Genomic DNA, 22,689 nt, shown 5'->3' on the forward strand with positions numbered 1-22,689 from the left:
TATCCACCAGTCCATTACCAATCCTTCCCTATCCACCAGTCCCATTACCAACCTTCCCTATCCACCAGTCCCATTACCAATCCTTCCCTATCCACCAGTCCCATTACCAATCCTTCCCTATCCACCAGTCCCATTACCAACCTTCCCTATCCACCAGTCCCATTACCAATCCTTCCCTATCCACCAGTCCCATTACCAATCCTTCCCCTATCCACCAGTCCCATTACCAACCCTTCCTATCCACCAGTCCCATTACCAATCCTTCCCTATCCACCAGTCCCATTACCAATCCTTCCCTATCCACCAGTCCCATTACCAGCCTTCCCTATCCACCAGTCCCATTACCAGCCTTCCCTATACACCAGTCCATTTACCAATCCTTCCCCTATCCACCAGTCCCTTTACCAACCCTTCCCCTATCCACCAGTCCCATTACCAACCCTTCCCCTATCCACCAGTCCCATTACCAAACCTTACCCTAACCACCACTCCCATTACCAAACCTTCCCTATCCACCAGTCCATTACCAATCCTTCCCTATCCACCAGTCCCATTACCAATCCTTCCCTATCCACCAGTCCATTACCAACCCTTCCCTATCCACCAGTCCCATTACCAATCCTTCCCTATCCACCAGTCCCATTACCAATCCTTCCCCTATCCACCAGTCCCATTAATCCTTCCCTATCCACCACTACCTTTACCAACCCTTACCCTATCCACCAGTCCCATTAGAAATCCTTCCCCTATCCACCAGTCCAATTACCAACCCTTCCCCTATCCACCAGTCCCATTACAAACCCTTCCCCTATCCACCAGTCCATTACCAATCCTTCCCCTATCCACCTGTCCAATTACCAATCCTTACCCTATCCACCAGTCCATTACCAACCCTTCCCTATCCACCAGTCCCATTACCAGCCTTCCCTATCCACCAGTCCATTACCAATCCTTCCCTATCCACCAGTCCCATTACCAATCCTTCCCTATCCACCAGTCCCATTACCAACCCTTCCCTATCCACCAGTCCCATTACCAACCCTTCCCTATCCACCAGTCCATTACCAATCCTTCCCTATCCACCAGTCCCATTACCAATCCTTCCCTATCCACCAGTCCCATTACCAATCCTTCCCCTATCCACCAGTCCCATTACCAACCTTCCCTCTATCCACCAGTCCCATTACCAATCCTTCCCTATCCACCAGTCCCATTACCAATCCTTCCCCTATCCACCAGTCCCATTACCAATCCTTCCCTATCCACCAGTCCCATTACCAACCTTCCCTATCCACCAGTCCCATTACCAACCCTTCCCTATCCACCAGTCCCATTACCAATCCTTCCCTATCCACCAGTCCCATTACCAATCCTTCCCCTATCCACCAGTCCCATTACCAATCCTTCCCTATCCACCAGTCCATTACCAATCCTTCCCTATCCACCAGTCCCATTACCAATCCTTCCCTATCCACCTGTCCCATTACCAATCCTTCCCTATCCACCAGTCCCATTACCAATCCTTCCCTATCCACCAGTCCCATTACCAATCCTTCCCTATCCACCAGTCCCATTACCAATCCTTCCCTATCCACCAGTCCCATTACCAATCCTTCCCTATCCACCAGTCCCATTACCAATCCTTCCCTATCCACCAGTCCCATTACCAATCCTTCCCTATCCACCAGTCCCATTACCAATCCTTCCCTATCCACCAGTCCATTACCAACCTTCCCCTATCCACCAGTCCCATTACCAATCCTTCCCTATCCACCAGTCCCATTACCAATCCTTCCCTATCCACCAGTCCCATTACCAACCCTTCCCCTATCCACCAGTCCCATTACCAACCTTCCCTATCCACCAGTCCCATTACCAATCCTTCCCTATCCACCAGTCCATTACCAACCCTTCCCTATCCACCAGTCCCATTACCAATCCTTCCCCTATCCACCAGTCCCATTACCAACCTTCCCCTATCCACCAGTCCCATTACCAACCCTTCCCTATCCACCAGTCCATTACCAATCCTTCCCTATCCACCAGTCCCATTACCAATCCTTCCCTATCCACCAGTCCCATTACCAACCCTTCCCTATCCACCAGTCCCATTACCAACCCTTCCCTATCCACCAGTCCATTACCAATCCTTCCCCTATCCACCAGTCCCATTACCAACCTTCCCTATCCACCAGTCCATTACCAATCCTTCCCTATCCACCAGTCCCATTACCAATCCTTCCCCTATCCACCAGTCCCATTACCAACCTTCCCTATCCACCAGTCCCATTACCAATCCTTCCCTATCCACCAGTCCATTACCAATCCTTCCCTATCCACCAGTCCATTACCAATCCTTCCCCTATCCACCAGTCCATTACCAATCCTTCCCTATCCACCAGTCCCATTACCAACCCTTCCCTATCCACCTTTCCCATTACCAATCCTTCCACTATCCACCTGTCCCATTACCAACCCTTACCCTATCCACCAGTCCCATTACCAATCCTTCCCCTATCCACCAGTCCCATTACCAATCCATCCCTTATCCACCAGTCCCATTACCAATCCTTCCCCTATCCACCAGTCCCATTACCAATCCTTCCCCTATCCACCAGTCCCATTACCAATCCTTCCCCTATCCACCAGTCCCATTACCAATCCTTCCTATCCACCAGTCCATTACCAGCCTTCCCTATCCACCAGTCCCATTACCAACCCTTCCCTATCCACCAGTCCCATTACCAATCCTTCCCATATCAACAAGTCCCATTACCAATCCTTCCCCTATCCACTATTCCCATTACCAACCCTTCCCTATCCACCAGTCCCATTACCAATCCTTCCCCTATCCACCTGTCCCATTACCAATCCTTCCGCTATCCACCAGTCCCATTACCAATCCTTCACCTATCCACCTGTCCCATTAACAATCCTTCCCGTATCCACCAGTCCCATTACCAATCCTTCCCCTATCCACCAGTCCCATTACCAACCCTTCCCCTATCCACCAGTCCCATTACCAATCCTTCCTCTATCCACCAGTCCCATTACCAACCCTTCCCCTATCCACCAGTCCCATTACCAATCCTTCCCCTATCCACCAGTCCCATTACCAACCCTTCCCCTATCCACCAGTCCCATTACCAACCCTTCCCCTATCCACCAGTCCCATTACCAATCCTTCCCCTATCCACCAGTCCACTTACCAACCCTTCCCTTATCCACCAGTCCCATTACCAATCCTTCCCCTCTCCACCAGTCCCATTACGAATCCTTCCCCTATCCACCAGTCCCATTACCAACCCTTCCACTATCCACCAGTCCCATTACCAACCCTTCCCCTATCCACCAGTCCCATTACCAATCCTTCCCCTATCCACCAGTCCCATTACCAACCCTTCCCCTATCCACCCGTCCATTTAGAAACCATCCCATATCAACCAGTCCCATTACCAATCCTTCCCCAATCCACCAGTCCCATTACCAATCCTTCCACTATCCACAAGTCCCTTTACCAATCCTTCCCTATCCACCAGTCCCATTACCAACCCTTCCCTATCCACCTGTCCCATTACCAATCCTTCCCTATCCACCAGTCCCATTACCAATCCTTCCCTATCCACCAGTCCCATTACCAACCTTCCCTATCCACCTGTCCCATTACCAATCCTTCCCTATCCACCAGTCCCATTACCAACCTTCCCTATCCACAAGTCCCATTACCAATCCTTCCTCTATCCACCAGTCCCATTACCAATCCTTCCCTATCCACCAGTCCCATTACCAATCCTTCCCTATCCACCAGTCCCATTACCAATCCTTCCCCTATCCACCAGTCCCATTGCCAATCCTTCCCTATCCACCAGTCCCATTACCAATCCTTCCCCTATCCACCTGTCCCATTACCAACCCTTCCCTATCCACCAGTCCCATTACCAGCCTTCCCTATCCACCAGTCCCATTACCAATCCTTCCCCTATCCACCAGTCCCATTACCAACCCTTCCCTATCCACCAGTCCCATTACCAATCCTTCCCTATCCACCAGTCCCATTACCAATCCTTCCCTATCCACCAGTCCCATTACCAATGCTTCCCCTATCCACCAGTCCCATTACCAATCCTTCCCTATCCACCAGTCCCATTACCAATCCTTCCCTATCCACCTGTCCCATTACCAACCTTCCCTATCCACCAGTCCCATTACCAATCCTTCCCTATCCACCAGTCCCATTACCAATCCTTCCCTATCCACCAGTCCCATTACCAACCTTCCCCTATCCACCAGTCCCATTACCAACCCTTCCCTATCCACCAGTCCCATTACCAATCCTTCCCTATCCACCAGTCCCATTACCAATCCTTCCCTATCCACCAGTCCCATTACCAACCCTTCCCTATCCACCAGTCCCATTACCAATCCTTCCCTATCCACCAGTCCCATTACCAATCCTTCCCCATCCACCAGTCCCATTACCAATCCTTCCCCTATCAACCAGTCCCATTACCAACCCTTCCCTATCCACCAGTCCCATTACCAATCCTTCCCTATCCACCAGTCCCATTAGCAATCCTTCCCTATCCACCAGTCCCATTACCAATCCTTCCCTATCCATCAGTCCCATTACCAATCCTTCCCTATCCACCTGTCCCATTACCAACCTTCCCTATCCACCAGTCCCATTACCAAGCCGTCCCCTATCCACCAGTCCCATTACCAATCCTGCCCCTATCCACCAGTCCCATAACCAATCATTCACCTATCCACCAGTCACAATACCAAACCTTCCCTATCCACCAGTCCCATTACCAATCCTTCCTCTATCCACCTGTCCCATTACCAATCCTTCCCTATCCACCAGTCCCATTACCAATCCTTCCCTATCCACCAGTCCCATTACCAATCCTTCCCTATCCACCAGTCCCATTACCAATCCTTCCCTATCCACCAGTCCCATTACCAACCCTTCCCCTATCCACCAGTCCCATTACCAACCCTTCCCCTATCCACCAGTCCCATTACCAATCCTTCCCCTATCCACCAGTCCCTTTACCAATCCTTCCCCTATCCACCAGTCCCTTTACCAATCCTTCCCTTATCCACCAGTCCCATTACCAACCCTTCCCCTATCCACCAGTCCCATTACCAATCCTTCCCCTATCCACCAGTCCCTTTACCAATCCTTCCCCTATCCACCAGTCCCATTACCAACCCTTCCCCTATCCACCTGTCCCATTACCAATCCTTCCCCTCTCCACCTGTCCCATTACCAACCCTTCCCCTATCCACCAGTCCCATTACCAATCATTCCCTTATCCACCTGTCTCATTACCAATCCTTCCCCTATCCACCAGTCCCATTACCAACCCTTCCCCTATCCACCTGTCCCATTACCAATCCTTCCCCTATCCACCAGTCCCATTACCAATCCTTCCCCTATCCACCTGTCCCATTACCAATCCTTCCCATATCCACCTGTCCCATTACCAACCCTTCCCCTATCCACCAGTCCCATTACCAATCCTTCCCCTATCCACCACTCCCATTACCAATCCTTACCCTATCCACCAGTCCCATAACCAATCCTTACCTATCAACCAGTCCCATTAACCCTTCCCCTATCAACCAGTCCCATTACCAATCCTTCCCCTATCCACCAGTCCCATTACCAATCCTTCCCCTATCCACCTGTCCCATTACCAACCCTTCCTCTATCCACCTGTCCCATTACCAATCCTTCCCCTATCCACCTGTCCCATTACCAACCCTTCCCCTATCCACCAATCCCATTACCAATCCTTCCCCTATCCACCTGTCCCATTACCAATCCTTCCCCTTTCCACCAGTCCCATTACCAACCCTTCCCCTATCAACCTGTCCCATAACCAATCCTTCCCCTATCCACCAGTCCCATTACCAATCCTTCCCCTATCCACCTGTCCCATTACCAATCCTTCCCCTATCCACCTGTCCCATTACCAACCCTTCCCCTATCCACCAGTCCCATTACCAATCCTTCCCCTATCCACCAGTCCCATTACCAATCCTTCCCCTATCCACCAGTCCCATTACCAATCCTTCCCCTATCCACCAGTCCCATTACCAACCCTTCCCCTATCCACCAGTCCCATTACCAATCCTTCCTCTATCCACCAGTCCCATTAGCAATCCTTCCCCTATCCACCAGTCCCATTACCAATCCTTCCCCTATCCACCAGTCCCTTTACCAATCCTTCCCCTATCCACCAGTCCCATTACCAACCCTTCCCCTATCCACCAGTCCCATTACCAATCCTTCCCCTATCCACCTGTCCCCTTACCAACCCTTCCCCTATCCACCAGTCCCATTACCAATCCTTCCCCTATCCACCAGTCCCATTACCAACTTGGAAAATGAGGCTTATAAAGAAATTGCTCGGCGCGAGGCTGAAAGCAGACAACGTTTTAAGGTTGTGTGTAGTTACTGCAAAGGACACCTGATATATTTTTCATTACTTCAGAATTTACACTTTCGCCCATTTACACATTTACCATTGTATACCTGTTTACTATACCTTTAAAAACTGCCAATGTTTATTCTAAGCAATTTTTACTGTATATATTTGTTCGTTTATTCAATTTTATTCAAAGAATATAAATAATGAGTCGCCGTTGTTGGTTTCTTTTATTGCAGGCACGTGAGTGTTCGGGTGTGCGTGCATCAACCGAGCTTCCCTCCACCAGCCAGTTAATTACAGGTGAGACAGTGATTTTCATGTTTGGCTTGATTATTTAGTGCAGTATGTAACGTTTATTTGCGTGTTCATATATTCACCAGGTGAAGAAGAGGACACTAGAGGAGGTAGGCAGTAAATTTATTAAATACCAAACAGCCCATTACGACTCACTTAGATCACACATTGGACCGTACTTTGTAAGCACACCGTGAGTCTCCTCAACTGTTCATATTCTTATTTAGTTTTTCATTTATTTATTGCTTACTTATATGTATATGTAAATGTATATGTAGGACACACAAGAGGAACAAATTCTTCAGCTCCAGGATAATTAACAAGTGGAACAGCCTCACTGAACATGTAATCACCAGCACTAGTGTGAATATGTTTAAAAATAGATATGACCAGTTTGAGGCTGAACAGAAACAGAGAAGAGGCACCCCTTATGAGTTTTAGACTCTCTTGCCTCTTATACTTTCACTAGGTAAGCATGTAAAGATTTTCCGATTCCGCGTCTACTTTGTTATAAAATACAGGATTCGACCGAAAAGAAGAATCGAGCACATAACTTTTCTGACATTTGCCTCATAGATAACGTTGCTAGGGTTGAATATATCATTTTTATCATCCTTGTAGTATCCAGACGAGGTGGCCGAGAGGTTAAGGCGTTGGACTGCTAATCCAATAGGGTCTCCCTGCGTGGGTTCGAATCCCATCCTCGTCGACCCAACTGTGACTTTATTTTTGTGTTATATTAAATGTCAGAAGGCTCGTTAGGCGTTGTGGTGATGTGGTTAATATTCTGTAATATTGGGTTGTGGATGATATCTAATGGTTGCCGTCTGGACGCATTCCTCAGGTCTACAAATGAGACAACCAAAATTTATACAGACTTCTACAAGTATATAAAGCGACTTCAAGAGCCCAGTCAAACGACACGTGGCAGCGCCTGATAATCATTCATAAACCATCTGCCCTTCCTGTCGATAAATTCTCCCCACATGTGGGACGCAAACTAAAGACATCTAGTAGTGAACATCGAAATCTCCCAAGATAAAGATTTGAGCAATGGGAGAGTGAGTCAAGATGTGCTCCACTCTGGAGTTGAAACACCCGCAGAGTTGTACGGACTGTATCACTGGTTAGGTGGTGAACAACGCAGATATATATATAGTGATGTAATGACAATTAAGTCAGATGGTGGAAATTTCTGGAGAATCAGAGTTTTGGGCACGCGAACAAGTAACACCATGGCGCAGATTGACGAAACAATCAGCTTTCAACTGAAATTTCGGTTAGGGGAAATAGGAGGGAGCAAAATATAGGTAACTTCGTAGCCTCAGAAATATGTGTTTTGGTTAGGAAGAGAAGGTGAAATTTAGAGGAGGAGAGATTGTGTTCCGCAGTTAGTGTGTGTGTGTGTGTGTGTGTGTGTGTGTGTGTGTTCCCTTGCCTAGTTAATTTGTATACGTCTGGAACTGAATATCTTATCTAGTATTCTCCTGTTTGCAAGTCTAGCTCTTCCAGTTAACTTTTATTTGTTGTCGTTATTCATTAATGTTCGTCGGTGTTCACTGGTCGATGTGTGTGTGTGTGTGTGTGTGTGTGTGTGTGTGAGTGAGTGAGTGATAAGATAAAAGAAAAAAAAAGGAAATCAACAATGTTATACGAGGAAAATGACAGGGATGCATAAAATCATCTCATTCCTTTATTTAAATACTCCTTTTTAAACTAATGCACAGCTGATCATAAATATACATGGTCATAAGCGTGGACAACATCACAAAACGTTCGTGAGGGGTTAATGCGTGAGGGAGCGATGGTGGGTGTGACGTAAGACTGGTTACTTCCTTTCGTAGGTGACCTCTGCGTTGTAGCCGTCACCGTTGTCGAAGAACTTCACCACCTGAGGGAGAGAGAGGGTACAGGTGTGAAAGAGAGAGAGAAAATACGAGTGACCTGAGGATGCAGTAATATAGATATGAGAGGGGAGTGAAAGGAGAAAGGCATGAAGGTAGGGGAAAGGATTTGAAGGTAGGAATGAAGAAGGGATGCTGGAGTCGAGTGAACGGGGTTGATAGACAGATAGACAGACACAGACGTAGTCGTAATAAAATAAATAAGTAGCCCCTCCTACTCTTACGTTCTTTCCCTATTACGTTCGTCCCTCTCACAAACACTCGCCCCTTATCTCCTCGCTCACAACCGAGAGAGCCTGGGTTCGATTGGCGGGTGGAGTGGAAAAATTTGGGCGGCTTTTCCGATACCCTACGCCCCTGTCCACCCAGCAGTGAATTGGTACCAGGTATTAATCGGGGGTTGTGTCCCGTCTCCTAGGATCTGTTCCCTTCTATAATTCCTTCCCCTTCTGTCTCTCTCCCCGGCATATGACCACAGATGTTGCGCCGACTAAACGAAACTTTCCAACTTTTATCTCCTTCCCATCCTTTTCCTCCCTTCTACCCCCAACCTTCCGGGCTCTCCCCTTCACCTTCGCCTCACCTGGGTGCGTCCGTCGGGGAGAAGGACGCGGTACTCCCCCTGGGTCGTCTGTCCGTCGCTGTTCTCCACGTGGCTGAAGGCGTTGCCGCTGTCCTGGTCCTGCACGCCCCACTCGAAGTCGTAAGGCATGCCCTCCTGCTGCTGTGGAAGGAAGGACAGTGGCACGTGTGTCTATCAGGCTTGTGAGAGGCGTAGTGGTGACACATAAGCGCGTATTTTTAAACGTTTCAGTTTGCCTGTTTTAACCCCTTGACTGCGGATTTCCCACAAGAAGACATCAACATAATATTTAGGTGACTGCATGCGCTTGTTCTGGACACATCTATAAATAAAACGACACACTTTTGTATTTGAAGGCATGACGGGTGGACTTAGAGGCAGGCAGACAGACAGACAAACAGATACAGTACAATAGCAGAGTAGAAGTGAAGAATTGGCACAAGTGAAGTTTTTTTTACAGTAAAGGAAGCAGCTCAAGGGCAAAAAATAAATGAATAAAAAAGCCTGCTAATCACTGCTCCTTTAAAGAATGTAGAATTGAGTGACCAAAAGCGAGGTTCACGTGATCACAGGTGAGGCAAGGCACAGGTGAGCGGCTTAATCAAATAACTCACCTCCACCACCTCGTTGATGCGGTCGCTGGGCTGGGGAGCGAGGTAGCCCTGGCGGGGAGGGGGCTGGGGTGGCTGGGGGGGCTCGTAGTTGTAGTTCTGAAGGGGGGAAAGAAGGGGAGGAAGAGGTGAGGATTAGAAAAACAGGGAGAACTCATGTGACTGGTTATAAATGAGTAGTTTTAATGATAGCAGTTAAAAGGTTAGGTTTAGATAGGATGGTAACGATACTGAGTGAATGTTTATGAGGAGAGAGAAGAGGATGAGGAAAAAGAAGAGGAATAGAAATGAGCAGTAGGCATGATAGAAATGGAAGTGGAAAAGATTTTTATAAGAAGAAACAAAGGAGGAGGAGGGCGGCTAGAGGAAAAGAAGGAAAGGAGGAGGAAGAGGAAAAGGATGGAGAGAAGGAAGAGGAGGAAGAAGAGGAAAAGGGGAATGACAAGTACAAGGACAAGGAGAAAGAGGAGGAAGGATAAAAAGAAGAGGAGGAGGAGGAGGAAGAGGAAAGATAAAAAGATGAGGATGAGAAAGTAAAAAGAGGAAAAGGAGAAAGGAAATAAGAGGAGACGGAAGAGGAGAACGTAAAAACCAAGAACGAGAGAAGGTGTGCTGTGATGTAGTAAGGTTGAGGTTAGGCAAGGCAGTAGGACGGTAAGTGGAGGAACGTAACCAAAGGAGAGGCAACAGGTAAAACTCAAACAAGGTAGGGAGGCGAGGTAACAGGTAAGGTTGGGGAAGGTGAAAGTGAGTGAGGCAGAGACAGCAGGTGAAACAGAAGTAGGTGATGTGGCCAAGGTGTGACAGGTGAGCTTTGTCTGGGCAGGTGAAAAGGAAAGTGCATGAAAGGGTAATTTGAGGTGGAGACACTATAGGTGAGGTGAAGCATCTTAGGTAATGCATTGAGGTGAAGTGAGTGAAATAAATGTGAATAGGAAAAGTAAAGTGAAGTTAATGTAAAATGAGATGAGGTCATGCACATTTAAGATGAGCCATGAGGTAAATATATAAGAAAAGGTGATCAGTTAGTTGAGATGAAGTGAGTGAAATTGAAAGTGACCAGGAAAGGTAAAAAGAAAATAAAGAAAGGGAGGAAGTTACGTGAATTTAATGAGTCATGATGTTACTAGATTTTGCAAAGGCTGAAATAAGGTGATAGCTTTAGTTGAGTTGAAGCGAGTGAAGTAATTAAAGTAAACAGGTATACGTCAAAATGCAATGTAAAAGAAAAAAAGATAGATAACGTGAAATTTAGATGAGTCACGACACAACTCACATTCTGCACCTCGTTGACGCGGTCGCTGGCCTGGGGGGCGATGTAACTTTGCTGGGGAGGGGGCTGGGGGGGCTGAGGGGGCTGGTAGTCGTAGCTCTGGGGGTGCGCCTGTACGAGGGAGGCTGCCATCACCGCCACCGCCACGGCTGCCATGTACATCTGTCACGGAGGGAGAGAGGCGAGTAGTGGAGGGTGAGGATAACCTGGTAGCTGCGGGGATCATGTTTCTTAAAGGCCCCTCTAAGCGAGAAAAATGAGAAAAAATCATCACTCACGCAAACCATTTCATAATATATATCAACGCATTTGTGATCAGTTTATGCATCATCTATTTTGGGGGGTTTATATCATGGCAAAAATTTGGCCCGTCGCTGGTACACGGTAAAGCCACAAATTTGGCCCGTCGCTGCTACCGTGATAAGTAAGGACCGCTATTGGGTTTTATAAATACTCGAAGTTTATCTAGCAAGAATTATATCCCCATGGCGAATCAACAACAATAAAAACGATAGCAAACAATAAAAACACTTCTGACTTCTGACGCTTAACCACCAAAAAAGGACATCAGTAACTAACCATTTCAACGAGAACTATTAATTAATCTAGTTATTGAGGCGCAGGAAACGGTTTTTGAATTAGAAATAGGCAAATGCAATAGGCTAGGGAGGGAAATCTGACAACACTGATTAGCACTACATATTGCTTGAAGAAATGGCGATGGGTCGTATTTTAAAACATTTCGTCGCCCAAGTTCACATATTTGACATGGCTTTCGTAGGAGCTGTAGGCCTTTCCAGGGGTAGTTTTATGGCCCTGGTGGTAGTTTGACCTTTCTTCTGTGCCATGAACCTTAAAAATACTCATGAAGACCCGATTGATCCCCTCTTTGACCTTTAGAAATAGTCGATGTGAGAAGCGATGGTGTCTTAAAATACAGCCCTATGGACCGGCAACAGTGGAGGAGGCTCATGTCCCGTCCAACCCCACCACAGGGAATAAATGGACGTTAAACGATGATGATGATGATGATGATGATGATTGCTCGAAGGGTTGAGTATAGAGAAGCAGAATGGCCACGAAAAACACGTCACTTTAGAGATTGAAAAATGCCGAAAATGTCTTGATAATCCTCTCTTGAATGGCAGGAGGAAATACAACAGAAGGAAGGCTTTGTGATATATTTTCTAGTATTCTCAAAACGCACTTCCATTGCTAAAATTTACTGCTCATTTTTATCTCACTGTACATTTTTTGGCCAGTTCGTCACTCGTGCACTCAAGCCGTAATCCTTCGTCAAAGGCCCACTTCTGTATTAGCTCGGCCGGATTGTATTTACAGTGGCGCCTTCTACGTTGAGAGCCATGTTTGTTTTAAAGGATGAAGGCTGATAGAACTAGGAGGATTCAACTGACACATATTTTTTGAGACTTGGAAAAGAAAGAATTACATACGGATCCCATTACGTTTACAGTTCGAGTCCAGGTGCAGTGATAGGCGAGATTTACAGCGTGGATTTAAGGCAGACAGTGAAATGGATTATTGAAAACATCTCGACGTTAGAGTACTGAGTGTGGGTCTTCGTATTCTTAGTATGTTGAGCCTTTTATTCAAACAAAACGGAGGGAGGAAGTCCAAGAATAAAGAAATTCATACTGTTGCAAGCGACATGGTAACGCTCACCCTCTACTATTACTACTACTGCACTGTACTGGTAATAATAATGGTAGTAATAATAATGATAATAGTGTTTTCCATTGCTCTGTGCGTCGCTTTCCTGAGATCGATTTACAGTGACGGGTTTAGGAGCACAGCAGCAGCGCCCCCTAGACCTCTTGGTTCGAAATGTATCACCGTGCGAAACGCTAAGCTGAATATTGATATTAACAAAAAATGCGTCACCAAGGTAAAAGAAGAAACATATTAAGAAAAGCTAACACTGAGAGAGAAGCTAATACAAAATTCTGAAGAGTCAAAAAAAGATAGATAACACAAAAGAAAACAAGAAGACCCAGAATACCTTATTGAATATCATTGTATTAAAAAAAAAAAGAGAAAAAAGCTTAAGCGTCTCCATTCTGTCATATATAAACGGACCCAAAGCTACAAACAGTGAAAAGGAAGAAAAAAGAAGAAAAAAAAGTCGCGTCTCTCTCACATTTGATCAAAGAAATCAGGGTTCAAACCTTTGCTTTATGATCTGAACACGTTGAACATTGCACTGAACTCTTTCTATGTGATCCTCTAAACGACAATTGTAAAGTGCGGTCAAGATGTTCGGTCAAGGTCTGCGGTTGGAAATGTGCGGTTGATATGTGTGGTTAAAATGTACCGCTAAAATGTGTGATTGAAATATGTGGTTGAAATGGACTTAAATATGTGGTTGAAATGTCCGGTTGAAATGTCCGGTTGAAATGTGAAGTTGAAATGTGCGGTTGAAATGTGTGGTTGAAATGTGCCGTTGAAATGTAGGACCGTTGAAATGTGCGGTTGAAATGTGAAGTTGAAATGTGCGGTTGAAATGTGGCGTTGAAATGTGCGGTTGAAATGTGAAGTTGAAATGTGCGGTTGAAATGTGAAGTTGAAATGTGCGGTTGAAATGTGAAGTTGAAATGTCCGGTTGAAATGTGAAGTTGAAATGTCCGGTTGAAATGTGAAGTTGAAATGTCCGGTTGAAATGTGAAGTTGAAATGTCCGGTTGAAATGTGGCGTTGAAATGTGAGGTAAAAAAAAAATATATATATATATGAAGCGCGACTGAAATATCTCCCACGAAATTCAGTTCCACTAATCTACCTTTAGTATGTGCGTCTGTCTATCTATCTACCTGTCGTATGTTCACCTGTCTATGTAAGCGTTCGTAGGTCCCTATAATATACCTTCATTTTAAAGGCCTAGAATGGAGGAGGAGAGGGTCGAGTGAAGTCCTGCCTTGGTGGGAGCAAGAGTCGTACTGCCTCAACCCTTCTTCGGCGGCCCTATTTATACTGCCCTGCTGCTCCTCCGCCTCCTCCTCTTTCTTCCTTCTTCCCCTTCGGTTCTTCTTTACCTTCGAGTATACTCTTTTCCCTCCTTTCCTGACCTTCACCCTGCCTTTCCCCTCTCCCCCTCCTTCTCTTCTTTCTCCTCCTCCTCCTCCTACTGCTGCTTCGGAATGACGGCCTTGTGTGTGTGTGTGTGTGTGTGTGTGTGTGTGTGTGTGTGTGTGTGTGTGTGTGTCTCTCTCTCTCTCTCTCTCTCACTCTCTCTCTCTCTCTCTCTCTCTCTCTCTCTCTCTCTCTCTCTCTCTCATTTATTTTCCCTTGAACGTGAAAGAATGTTTGATTTGGCACTTTTTTCCTTGTTTTCTGTTTTCGAGGCGTGTGGGTGATGGTTTGACACACACACACACACACACACACACACACACACACCAATCAATTCCTGAATGCCCTGGTACCCTCAAAGATCAAATCATACATACATACATATAATTACATACATGGAAACACATACACGCAAAGCTACCTTCACAATAAACACACGACCTATATACATAAAAAAATATATATATATATATATACATGAATTCTTACGTAAATATATACATACTGGTATACACAAATTGGGAACTGATAAATACATATAGTCATACATATTTATTCAGTTTTCTCTTCTTTTTTCTTCTTCTTTTTTCTCTTCGTTTAAAATGTCTCTTGGCTCTTTCATTCTCCCTCTTTTTTTTGTTTTCTTTGTTTATCATTTCCTCCGACCCTCTTTCACTTAAATCATTCTCTTATTTTTTCTTGTCTTCTTTTCTTCCTTTCCTCCTTTCATTCATCGTTTCCTATTCATCCATCAATCCTTCCACTCTCCCTCTCTCTCTTTTCTATATGTATTTATTCTTTTCTTTTCTTTTTTTCTTTCTCTCTATCATTCCTTCCTTCCACTCTTCCATTTATCCTTCCTTTCTTCCTTTATTTTTCTTCCCACCTGTCCTTCCTTTCTTTTTTGCTGCCCTTTCCTCTCTCTCCCCTCCCCCCCACACACGCACGCATCCCCCCCTCCTCCCCCCACACCCTTATACTCCCTCACCAAAAAATTTAGAATAGTGAGAAAAATGTAAAAACTGAGGATCATCCGTCAAATATTTTCATGTGACGCAGCCAATTGTGAAAGGAGGCGAGAGAGAGAGAGAGAGAGAGAGAGAGAGAGAGAGAGAGAGAGAGAGAGAGAGAGAGAGAGAGAGAGAGAGAAAAGGCACTCCACCCATGCTAACAGAAGGTTCAGGTAATGTAGGTCAGGTGGTCGTAATGTGTGTGTGTGTGTGTGTGTGTGTGTGTGTGTGTGTGTGTGTGTGTGTGTGTGTGTTTCATCTGGCTATTATTTCCCCTTATTTATCCTTCCTTTTATTTTCTATCCTTATTTTTATCCATACAGTGTTTTTTTTTTTTTTTGTCTCACCGTTCGTTCGTGTGTTCGTTGGTTGGTTAGTTACTTGGTTAGTTCTCTTCGCTCCTCCCTTGATCCTTTCCCTCTTTTTTTTCTTTTTTCTTCCCTCCATGTATTCCTTTCTACCCTCCCTCCATCCTTCCTTCGTTTCCTCCTTCCTTTCTTCCCTTCCTTCTCTTCCTTCCCTTTTCTCCTCCTTACTTTCTTCTGTTCCAGCCTTCCCTTCTTACTTTCATTTCTCATTCCCCTTTCCGTTTCTCCTTTATTTTCCCCTTATTTCAATCAGTTTTTTCATTGTTTTTATTTTTTATTTCATGTTTTTTTTCTCGTTTTCCATCTCCCTTCTGCCCCAAGTTCCCATGTTCCTTCTTTCTCCCTCAAAATAGTGAATCCATTGTTGAAATATTTTGGAGTCGAGAGAAAAGAAAATTGATAAATGAAGTGACATTTTATAAGAGAAGGACTGGAAGTATATGCCCTTGAAAAGCTCGCAGACAAACACTGAACATGCAACCAAAGCCATGATGTTACTGAATTAGAAGGAAAATCTATTTGTAAATGTTTAAGAGGATGCAGTTCCAAGTATACTTAGATTTTTTTTCTGGAGAGGAAGCAGCTCAAGGGCATAACAAAAAGCGTAGAGAGAGAAAAAAAAAAAACGCTGAACGCTGCTCCTAAAAAGATAAAAATAGAGTGGCCAAAAGAGAGGTCAATTTCGGGTGGAGAGGTGTCTTGATATGTGGCAAACAGGCAAACAGACAGACAGACAGACAGACAAACTAACAGACAAATAGGCAGGGCTACATAAGAGAGAGAGAGAGAGAGAGAGAGAGAGAGAGAGAGAGAGAGAGAGAGAGAGAGAGAGAGAGAGAGAGAGAGAGATGGTGGATGTTAAGTTATGTGGGATGAGTGAGAGGCGGATGACTGAATGGCTGTAAAGGGAAGGGGTGGAGAAACGGAGGAGGAGGAAAAGGGAGGAAGGAGAAAGGGAAGTATGAATGGAAGAGTGACGGGAAAGAGAGAAGTAAGGAGGTGACGGAGAGAATGAAAGAATGAAAGAAGGAAGGAAGGAAATATGGAGTGAAATGTGAAGGCGGTGGTTGTACAGAAGGCGAAGAATAGGAAGGGGGAGAGGAAAGTAGGGAGGGTAGGGGGTGGATGGAGGTAAAGAAAAGAGCAGAAAAAGGTAAATGTTTGGTTGACCCGAGGCACATACGCTTCATTTGTGGGTCAGTTTTGATGTTTTTTCCACATGATATTTTTTTTCTGTTCCTTCTTTTGTCTTTTTTCTTCCCTCTTTCTTTCTTTTTTTCTTTTTCTCTCTTCCATTTCATTTCTTTCTTTTATAACCGGGAATCATCAATATAGCCAGAGGGAATAATATATATCGAAAAAGTAGTAAGAAATAGGAGGAGAAGATAAAAGAGGAGGAGAAGGAGGAGGATATATATCGAAGAAGTAGTAAGAGATAGGAGGAGGAGAAGGTAGAAGAGGAGGAGAAGGAGGAGGAGTTGAGATCATTAAGGGGAACCAATCGCAGAATCACAGTATAGCCATTTCAAGCCCAATAAACTATCTCCGCGTGACAAAACTTATATTTGACTCAGAAATGAATAGCTCGTGTCTTGAATAACTGAGAATCCGTGCGCTGTGTTGCATGAATGAATGGAAGAATGACTAGCTTTGTTGTGCCTATTAGGGCCAGGAACAAGCAGCTTTCATCGTTGGGCATCTCAACCCTCGGATCGATTCATAACCTAACCTAACCTAACCTCTCACCGCTAAAGTTGTACCCGGCTCCCCATCCCTTTTTTATTTCAGTTTTTTTACATTCCTCATTGGGAAATCAAACTTCGTATTTCTTCTTTTTCTTCTTCTTCTTCTTCTTCTTTTTCTTCTTCTTCTTCTTCTTCTTCTTCTTCTTCTTCTTCTTCTTCTTCTTCTTCTTCTTCTTCTTCTTCTTCTCCATCATCATCATCATCATCATCATCTTCTTATTATTATTATTCTTATTCTTATTCTTATTCTTTATCAAGGGTATACTAAGAAGAGGAAGCAGGTTGGTTAGTGGTGAAGGCAGACCTAGTACTACGATAAATTCCCTTTTGCATTTTTGTAGCAGGATTTCGGTGAGGAAGTAATTATTATCTACGAATAAAAAAAGAAACATTATATTTTACCTAGAAGTGAAGTGTCAGTCTCTGGAGTAGGCCATTCAGGTTAGCCAAATATTAGCTGAAAAAAAAAAAAAACGAAAGACAGAAACAGGAGAAAAGAAGAGAAAGAAAGGTTAAGGTTAAGGGAAGTAAAAAAAGAAAAAGAAAAAGGAAAGAAAATTAAAGGTGAATGATGGAGGTAGTGGAAAGCGGAGGATAATGGGAGGAGGAGGAATGGAAAAAAAAAATCTGATATTGAAAATTATTATGATTACGATGATAAGAAATAGACAAAGAAAAAAGACATAACAAGAATAAAAAGAAACAGGAGGAGGAGGAGGAGGAGGAAGAAAGGGGAGGCAAAGATGCGCCAGATAGTGAAAGTGTAGCAGTGATGTGCCCTTGAGGGGAGGAGAAGAAGGGAGGAAGAGGAGGGAGGGAGAGAAGGAGGGAGGAGTGGAGGGAAGAGGAGTAAACATTGACCCTGTGCCCTCTCCTTCCCTCCCTCTTTCTTTAATTCTTCTTCTCTCCCTCCTTCCTTTTCGTCTCCTTGCGTCCCTCATTCCTTGACTTATATTACATCTCTTCCTTCTGTCCATTTTCTCCTCCTCCTCCTCCTCTTCTTCCTCCTCTTCCTCTTCTTTTCCCTTATTCTACCTTCTCCACTGCTTTCCTTTTCTTCTTCTTCTTCTTCTTCTTCTTCATCTTCTTTTTCATCTTCCTCCTCCTCCTCCTCTTCCTCCTCCTCTTCTTCTATTTACTCAACACTTCAAATTGATCCACCCTCTTTTTATATACTCTCTCTCTCTCTCTCTCTCTCTCTCTCTCTCTCTCTCTCTCTCTCTCTCTCTCTCTCTCTCTCTCTCTCTCTCTCTCTCTCTCTCTCTCCCCCCCCCCCCACCTTGCATTTACCTCATTTTTATCCGCCTCGTCCTTTTCTCTATCCTTCTTTGCTTCCTTCACCTTTGCTCTCCTCTTTTCTCCTTCCCATTAACTTCACTTTATGTTTTGCTCCTCTGTGCTCCTTTCCTCTTCCTCCTCTTTCCTCCTTTTCTCCTTCCTTTGCTCCTCGTGACATCGCTTATCTCATATATTCTTAGTGTCTCCATCCTTTCCTTATCTCCCTCTTCCTTCTATTCTGTCATCTCCATCTTTCCTTGTCTCGTTCTTCCTTCTTCTATTCTGTCCCATCTTGGTAACGAAGCACTTGAGAGAAGAAGAATACACATGTCGACAAAACCAGCTAACCACGCCTTGGAAAACTGGTCAAGAAAAGAAATCAGCCACACTATGGATGACTAATCTAATTCGACGTTTAAAATATCAGGCGTTATATAGGTTGATATTACAAGACACTTGGCCATCTCACATCACCTATTTCTAAAGGTCAAAGAGAGGATCATTCGGGTTCTAATGAGAGTTTCTTTAGGTTCACGGTACAGAAGAAGGGTCAGACTACCACCAGGGTCATAAAACTACCCCTGGAAATGCCCACAACTCCTACGAAAGCCTTGTCAAATGTGTGTTCTTGGGCTGCGATATGTCTCATAATACGACTCTATAGTGTCTTCGTCCTTTCCTAGGCATTGTTCACTCTTCCTCGTTTCTGTTCCTTCCTTCTGTTTCGTGTGTCTTCGCAGTTTCCTCACCCTTTCCTTTTCGTGTTGGCTTTCCTTCAAACCATATTTCCTTTTGTTCTCTTCTTTGTTGTGTTCGTAAAGACTCACCTTTCTGTTAGCATTTTTTTCTCTCTCACTTGTTCTCTGGCTTTTCCGCAACTTCAAATTTCATTCCTGTTTTTTCCTTATTTTTCTCGTTTTTTTTTATTCTCTTTTATATTCAGCTGTTTTAAGTTACTTCTCCTTCATTCCCTCTTTACTATTTGCTTGGTCTCCTCACTCCTATGTTTGTTTTTATCTGATTTTCTCCCATTTTTCGTTCTGCTTCTTTACCTTCTCATTTCCTTATGTTTTCTAACCGTAATTCAACTCTAAATCCCTTTCCTGTCCTTCACCTCCCCCTGCATATCATTCTCCTTATATTCTTCATCGTATTTCTTCCTCTGTTGCTCAACCCTCCTGTTTTTCATTAAGCTTCATTAAACTCTATTTCTCTTTTATAATAATGCGGCTTTCTCTGTTCCTCTGTTTTTTTTTCACTCTTGATATTCCCCCCCCCCTTTTTTTTTCACTCATCCATACATAAATAATTGGGTTTTTTTTTTAGGATTTCAGGCTTCACTTTCTGACTCATCGTGATTACTTTCCATGTGGAGCAAATAAATCTTAAGTTTATTTTTCGTCTCTTGTCTCTTTTATTAACAGCCGTATCGTCGCCTTCCAGTTACACACACACACACACACACACACACACACACACACACACACACAGAACAACAACACCAACAGTAGCAATAATAGCAACGATAACAGTAGCGATAATGACCCAACTAATACTAATACTGCTGAAGATAATAGTAATAATAATGATAAAAAGCAGAAAACAAATAAGAATAAGAATTACAATACCATGGCAGTGATCGTAAATTAGTGAGGGCTTTAAGGAATACAAAGAACAACCCTTATTAGCAGAGGTCGTGAGCCGGGCCTACACAGACACATTCAACGACAATGTATACACGGGGGAGAGTTGGCGGAGGCGTGCAGCCAGGAGGCATTACGTAGTCGGGGCTTCCATTGGCGGGGCCGTGGGTTGGGCTGGTGAGGTGCGGGACACATCTGCTGGGCCTTATATGGGTGTGCAACTCTATCGGTGTCGTGTGTCGGAGCCTCTCTTCCACAAACATTTCAGCGCCTACACGCCCATATTTGATAAGGCTCGATCCTCTTCTAAAGTGCATATATTTACCCTTCCTTCACCATTCAATTGCCTGTCTGCTAGTTATTTCCACCCTACCCTGGTTCACAATCTTCCCATCTCCCTTTTAACTGTGTAGCAGCGACGGTTCAAATTTGTGGCTTTACCGTGTAGCAGCGACGGGCCAAACTTGTGACTTTACCGGGTAGCAGCGACGGGCCAATTGTGTGCCATGATTTAAACCCCCAAAAATAGATGATACATAAACTGATCACAAATGCTTGATATATATTATGAAATGGTTTGTGTGAGTGATGCTTTTTTTCTTCTCATTTTTCTCGCTTAGAGGGACCATTAAGAAACATGATCCCCGCTGCTACCGGGTTAAATCCTATCACCTAATCGTTCTTGTCATCCCTACCTACGTTTCTTCTAACACGTAAGGTGACATTAGGAGATAGGTTCCATATTCTCAAACATTTCGGAACGTACACACCCACAGTCGATAAGGCTTTGGTAGAAATTGTGTTAGTATTTCCATGGGTAGTTTTTTGAGCCTAGTGATAGTTTGCCAAGTTTTTTTTTTTTTCACAGCTAAAGAGACAGTTCAAGGGTGTAAAAAGAATATATATAAAAAAAGCCCGCTACTTACTCCATGAATGTGAAAAAAAACACTCATGAGAACCTTACTAATCTCTTTTTGTGGGATTTGGAAATACTTGTGAGAGCCGAAAGCGTCTGAGAATATGGTCCTGCGCCGCGCACCACATATACCGCGACGTACTTTAGTCCAACAACGTAATGTTCCTCTCAGTATCACTTAAGGAGCGAAGACTAAGACAAAAACTATAGCGCAAATTTGAAGAGATAAATACTGCTTCTCCTGCACACCACTCCGTAAAAGTAGATGAAAACCTAGTCCCCAGAAGTCACTACATGCATGTTAGGCTAACCTTGTGCTTTGCGAAGTCGTAGTTTGCGATTCGCCTAGTTTGCGAGCTCCAGTAGCGAAGAATGAAAAAAAATATGGGTTTCTATATTCTCCCAAGTATGAGGATGAGCTTTATATACATGTGTTTCATAAAGTAAAAAAAGAAAAGAAAGAAAAAAAAAGAAGAAAGATACGTAAGTCAAACACGAAAAAGGTGTTCTGTATAAGTCACCAAGTTATATATGTACACACAAGAGGTCGCCACTGATCACCGCCTTTTGATGTGTGTGTGTGTGTGTGTGTGTGTGTGTGTGTGTGTGTGTGTGTGTGTGTGTTTGATCTGGGTAAATGAGTGCATAACTCATAAGGTATTGATACTTAAAAGAAAAGCCTTGAGTGGATGACATTGTCTTTCGCAAGCTAACTGACTAACTGACTGACCGATTGACTGACTGACTGACATACTGACTTAATGGCTTACTGACTGACTAGATGACTGACTGAGCGGAGAAGCTATTGAAGGAGTGAATGGATGAGGTAGTGAGTGACCGAGTGATTGAGGTAGTTAGGAAGTGAGTGACCGAGTGAATTAGTGAGGCAATGAGCGAGTAAATGAATGAAGGAAGGTGAACTGAAGTACTGAGGTAGTGAATGAGTGAGTGGATGAGGCCGTAAGGGAGCGAGTGAGTGAGTGAGTGAAGGTGAAAGTGCAGGTGTAGAGTGACATCACGTGAACGGCGAGGCGTGTAAACGTATCGTATTTGATCGTTGTGGGTCAGGAGAACGGCCTTGAGGAGGAGGAGGAGGAGGATATGAATGAAGAAGAAGAAGGAAAAGAACACGGAGGAGGAGGAGAAGGATATGAATGAAGAAGAAGAAGAAAAAATAGAAGAAAAATAAGGAAAAGAACAAGGAGGAGAAGGAGGAGGATATGAATGAAGAAGAAGAAGAAGAAAAAGAAGGAAAAGAACAAGGAGGAGAAGGAGGAGGAGGAAGAGGAGAAATAAGAGGAAACATGGTATACTTCTACGTCGACTCCTCCTCCTCCCTTCCTCCTTCTTCTCCTACTTCTCCCCATCCTCCTCCTCCACGTCCCCATCATTATCATCATCGTCATCATCATCCTCTTCGCTACCTCCACTTCTTAATAACTTCAACTTCTTAATAACCTCCACCTCGCCGTCATCCTTTCCATGGTAGACCAGGTAGGGAAACTCCTGCTGGGGTAACGAGGCAGCGTGACGCACCC

General features: G+C 44.4%; 1 protein-coding gene and 1 non-coding gene across 2 annotated transcripts; one reads left to right on the plus strand and one right to left on the minus strand.

Annotated features, from left to right (window-relative positions):
• Positions 1–7,361: 7,361 nt before the first annotated feature.
• On the plus strand, positions 7,362–7,443 carry Trnas-gcu (transfer RNA serine (anticodon GCU)). Its single transcript has one exon. It is a non-coding gene; the product is annotated as a tRNA-Ser (tRNA).
• Positions 7,444–8,409: 966 nt separating this feature from the next.
• LOC127009574 (pro-resilin-like) lies at positions 8,410–14,147 on the minus strand. Its single transcript, XM_050882782.1, has 5 exons — positions 13,985–14,147; positions 11,109–11,267; positions 9,836–9,931; positions 9,222–9,362; positions 8,410–8,625 (listed from the first exon to the last, which is right to left on the minus strand). Exons 1-5 carry the CDS (start codon positions 13,988–13,990, stop codon positions 8,563–8,565), a joined length of 465 nt encoding a protein of 154 aa, XP_050738739.1. The 5' UTR covers positions 13,991–14,147; the 3' UTR covers positions 8,410–8,562.
• Positions 14,148–22,689: the final 8,542 nt, after the last annotated feature.

The sequence above is a fragment of the Eriocheir sinensis genome, chromosome 41, assembly GCF_024679095.1.
Source record: "Eriocheir sinensis breed Jianghai 21 chromosome 41, ASM2467909v1, whole genome shotgun sequence".
Classification (NCBI taxonomy): Eukaryota; Metazoa; Arthropoda; class Malacostraca; order Decapoda; family Varunidae; genus Eriocheir; species Eriocheir sinensis.

Coding starts and splice junctions, on each gene's coding strand:
- LOC127009574 (XM_050882782.1), bottom strand. Junction 9,932..11,108: donor GCGTCAACGAGGTGCAGAAT/GTGAGTTGTGTC, acceptor TCCCCCCTTCAG/AACTACAACTACGAGCCCCC. Junction 8,626..9,221: donor TCCCCGACGGACGCACCCAG/GTGAGGCGAAGG, acceptor TCTCTCCCTCAG/GTGGTGAAGTTCTTCGACAA.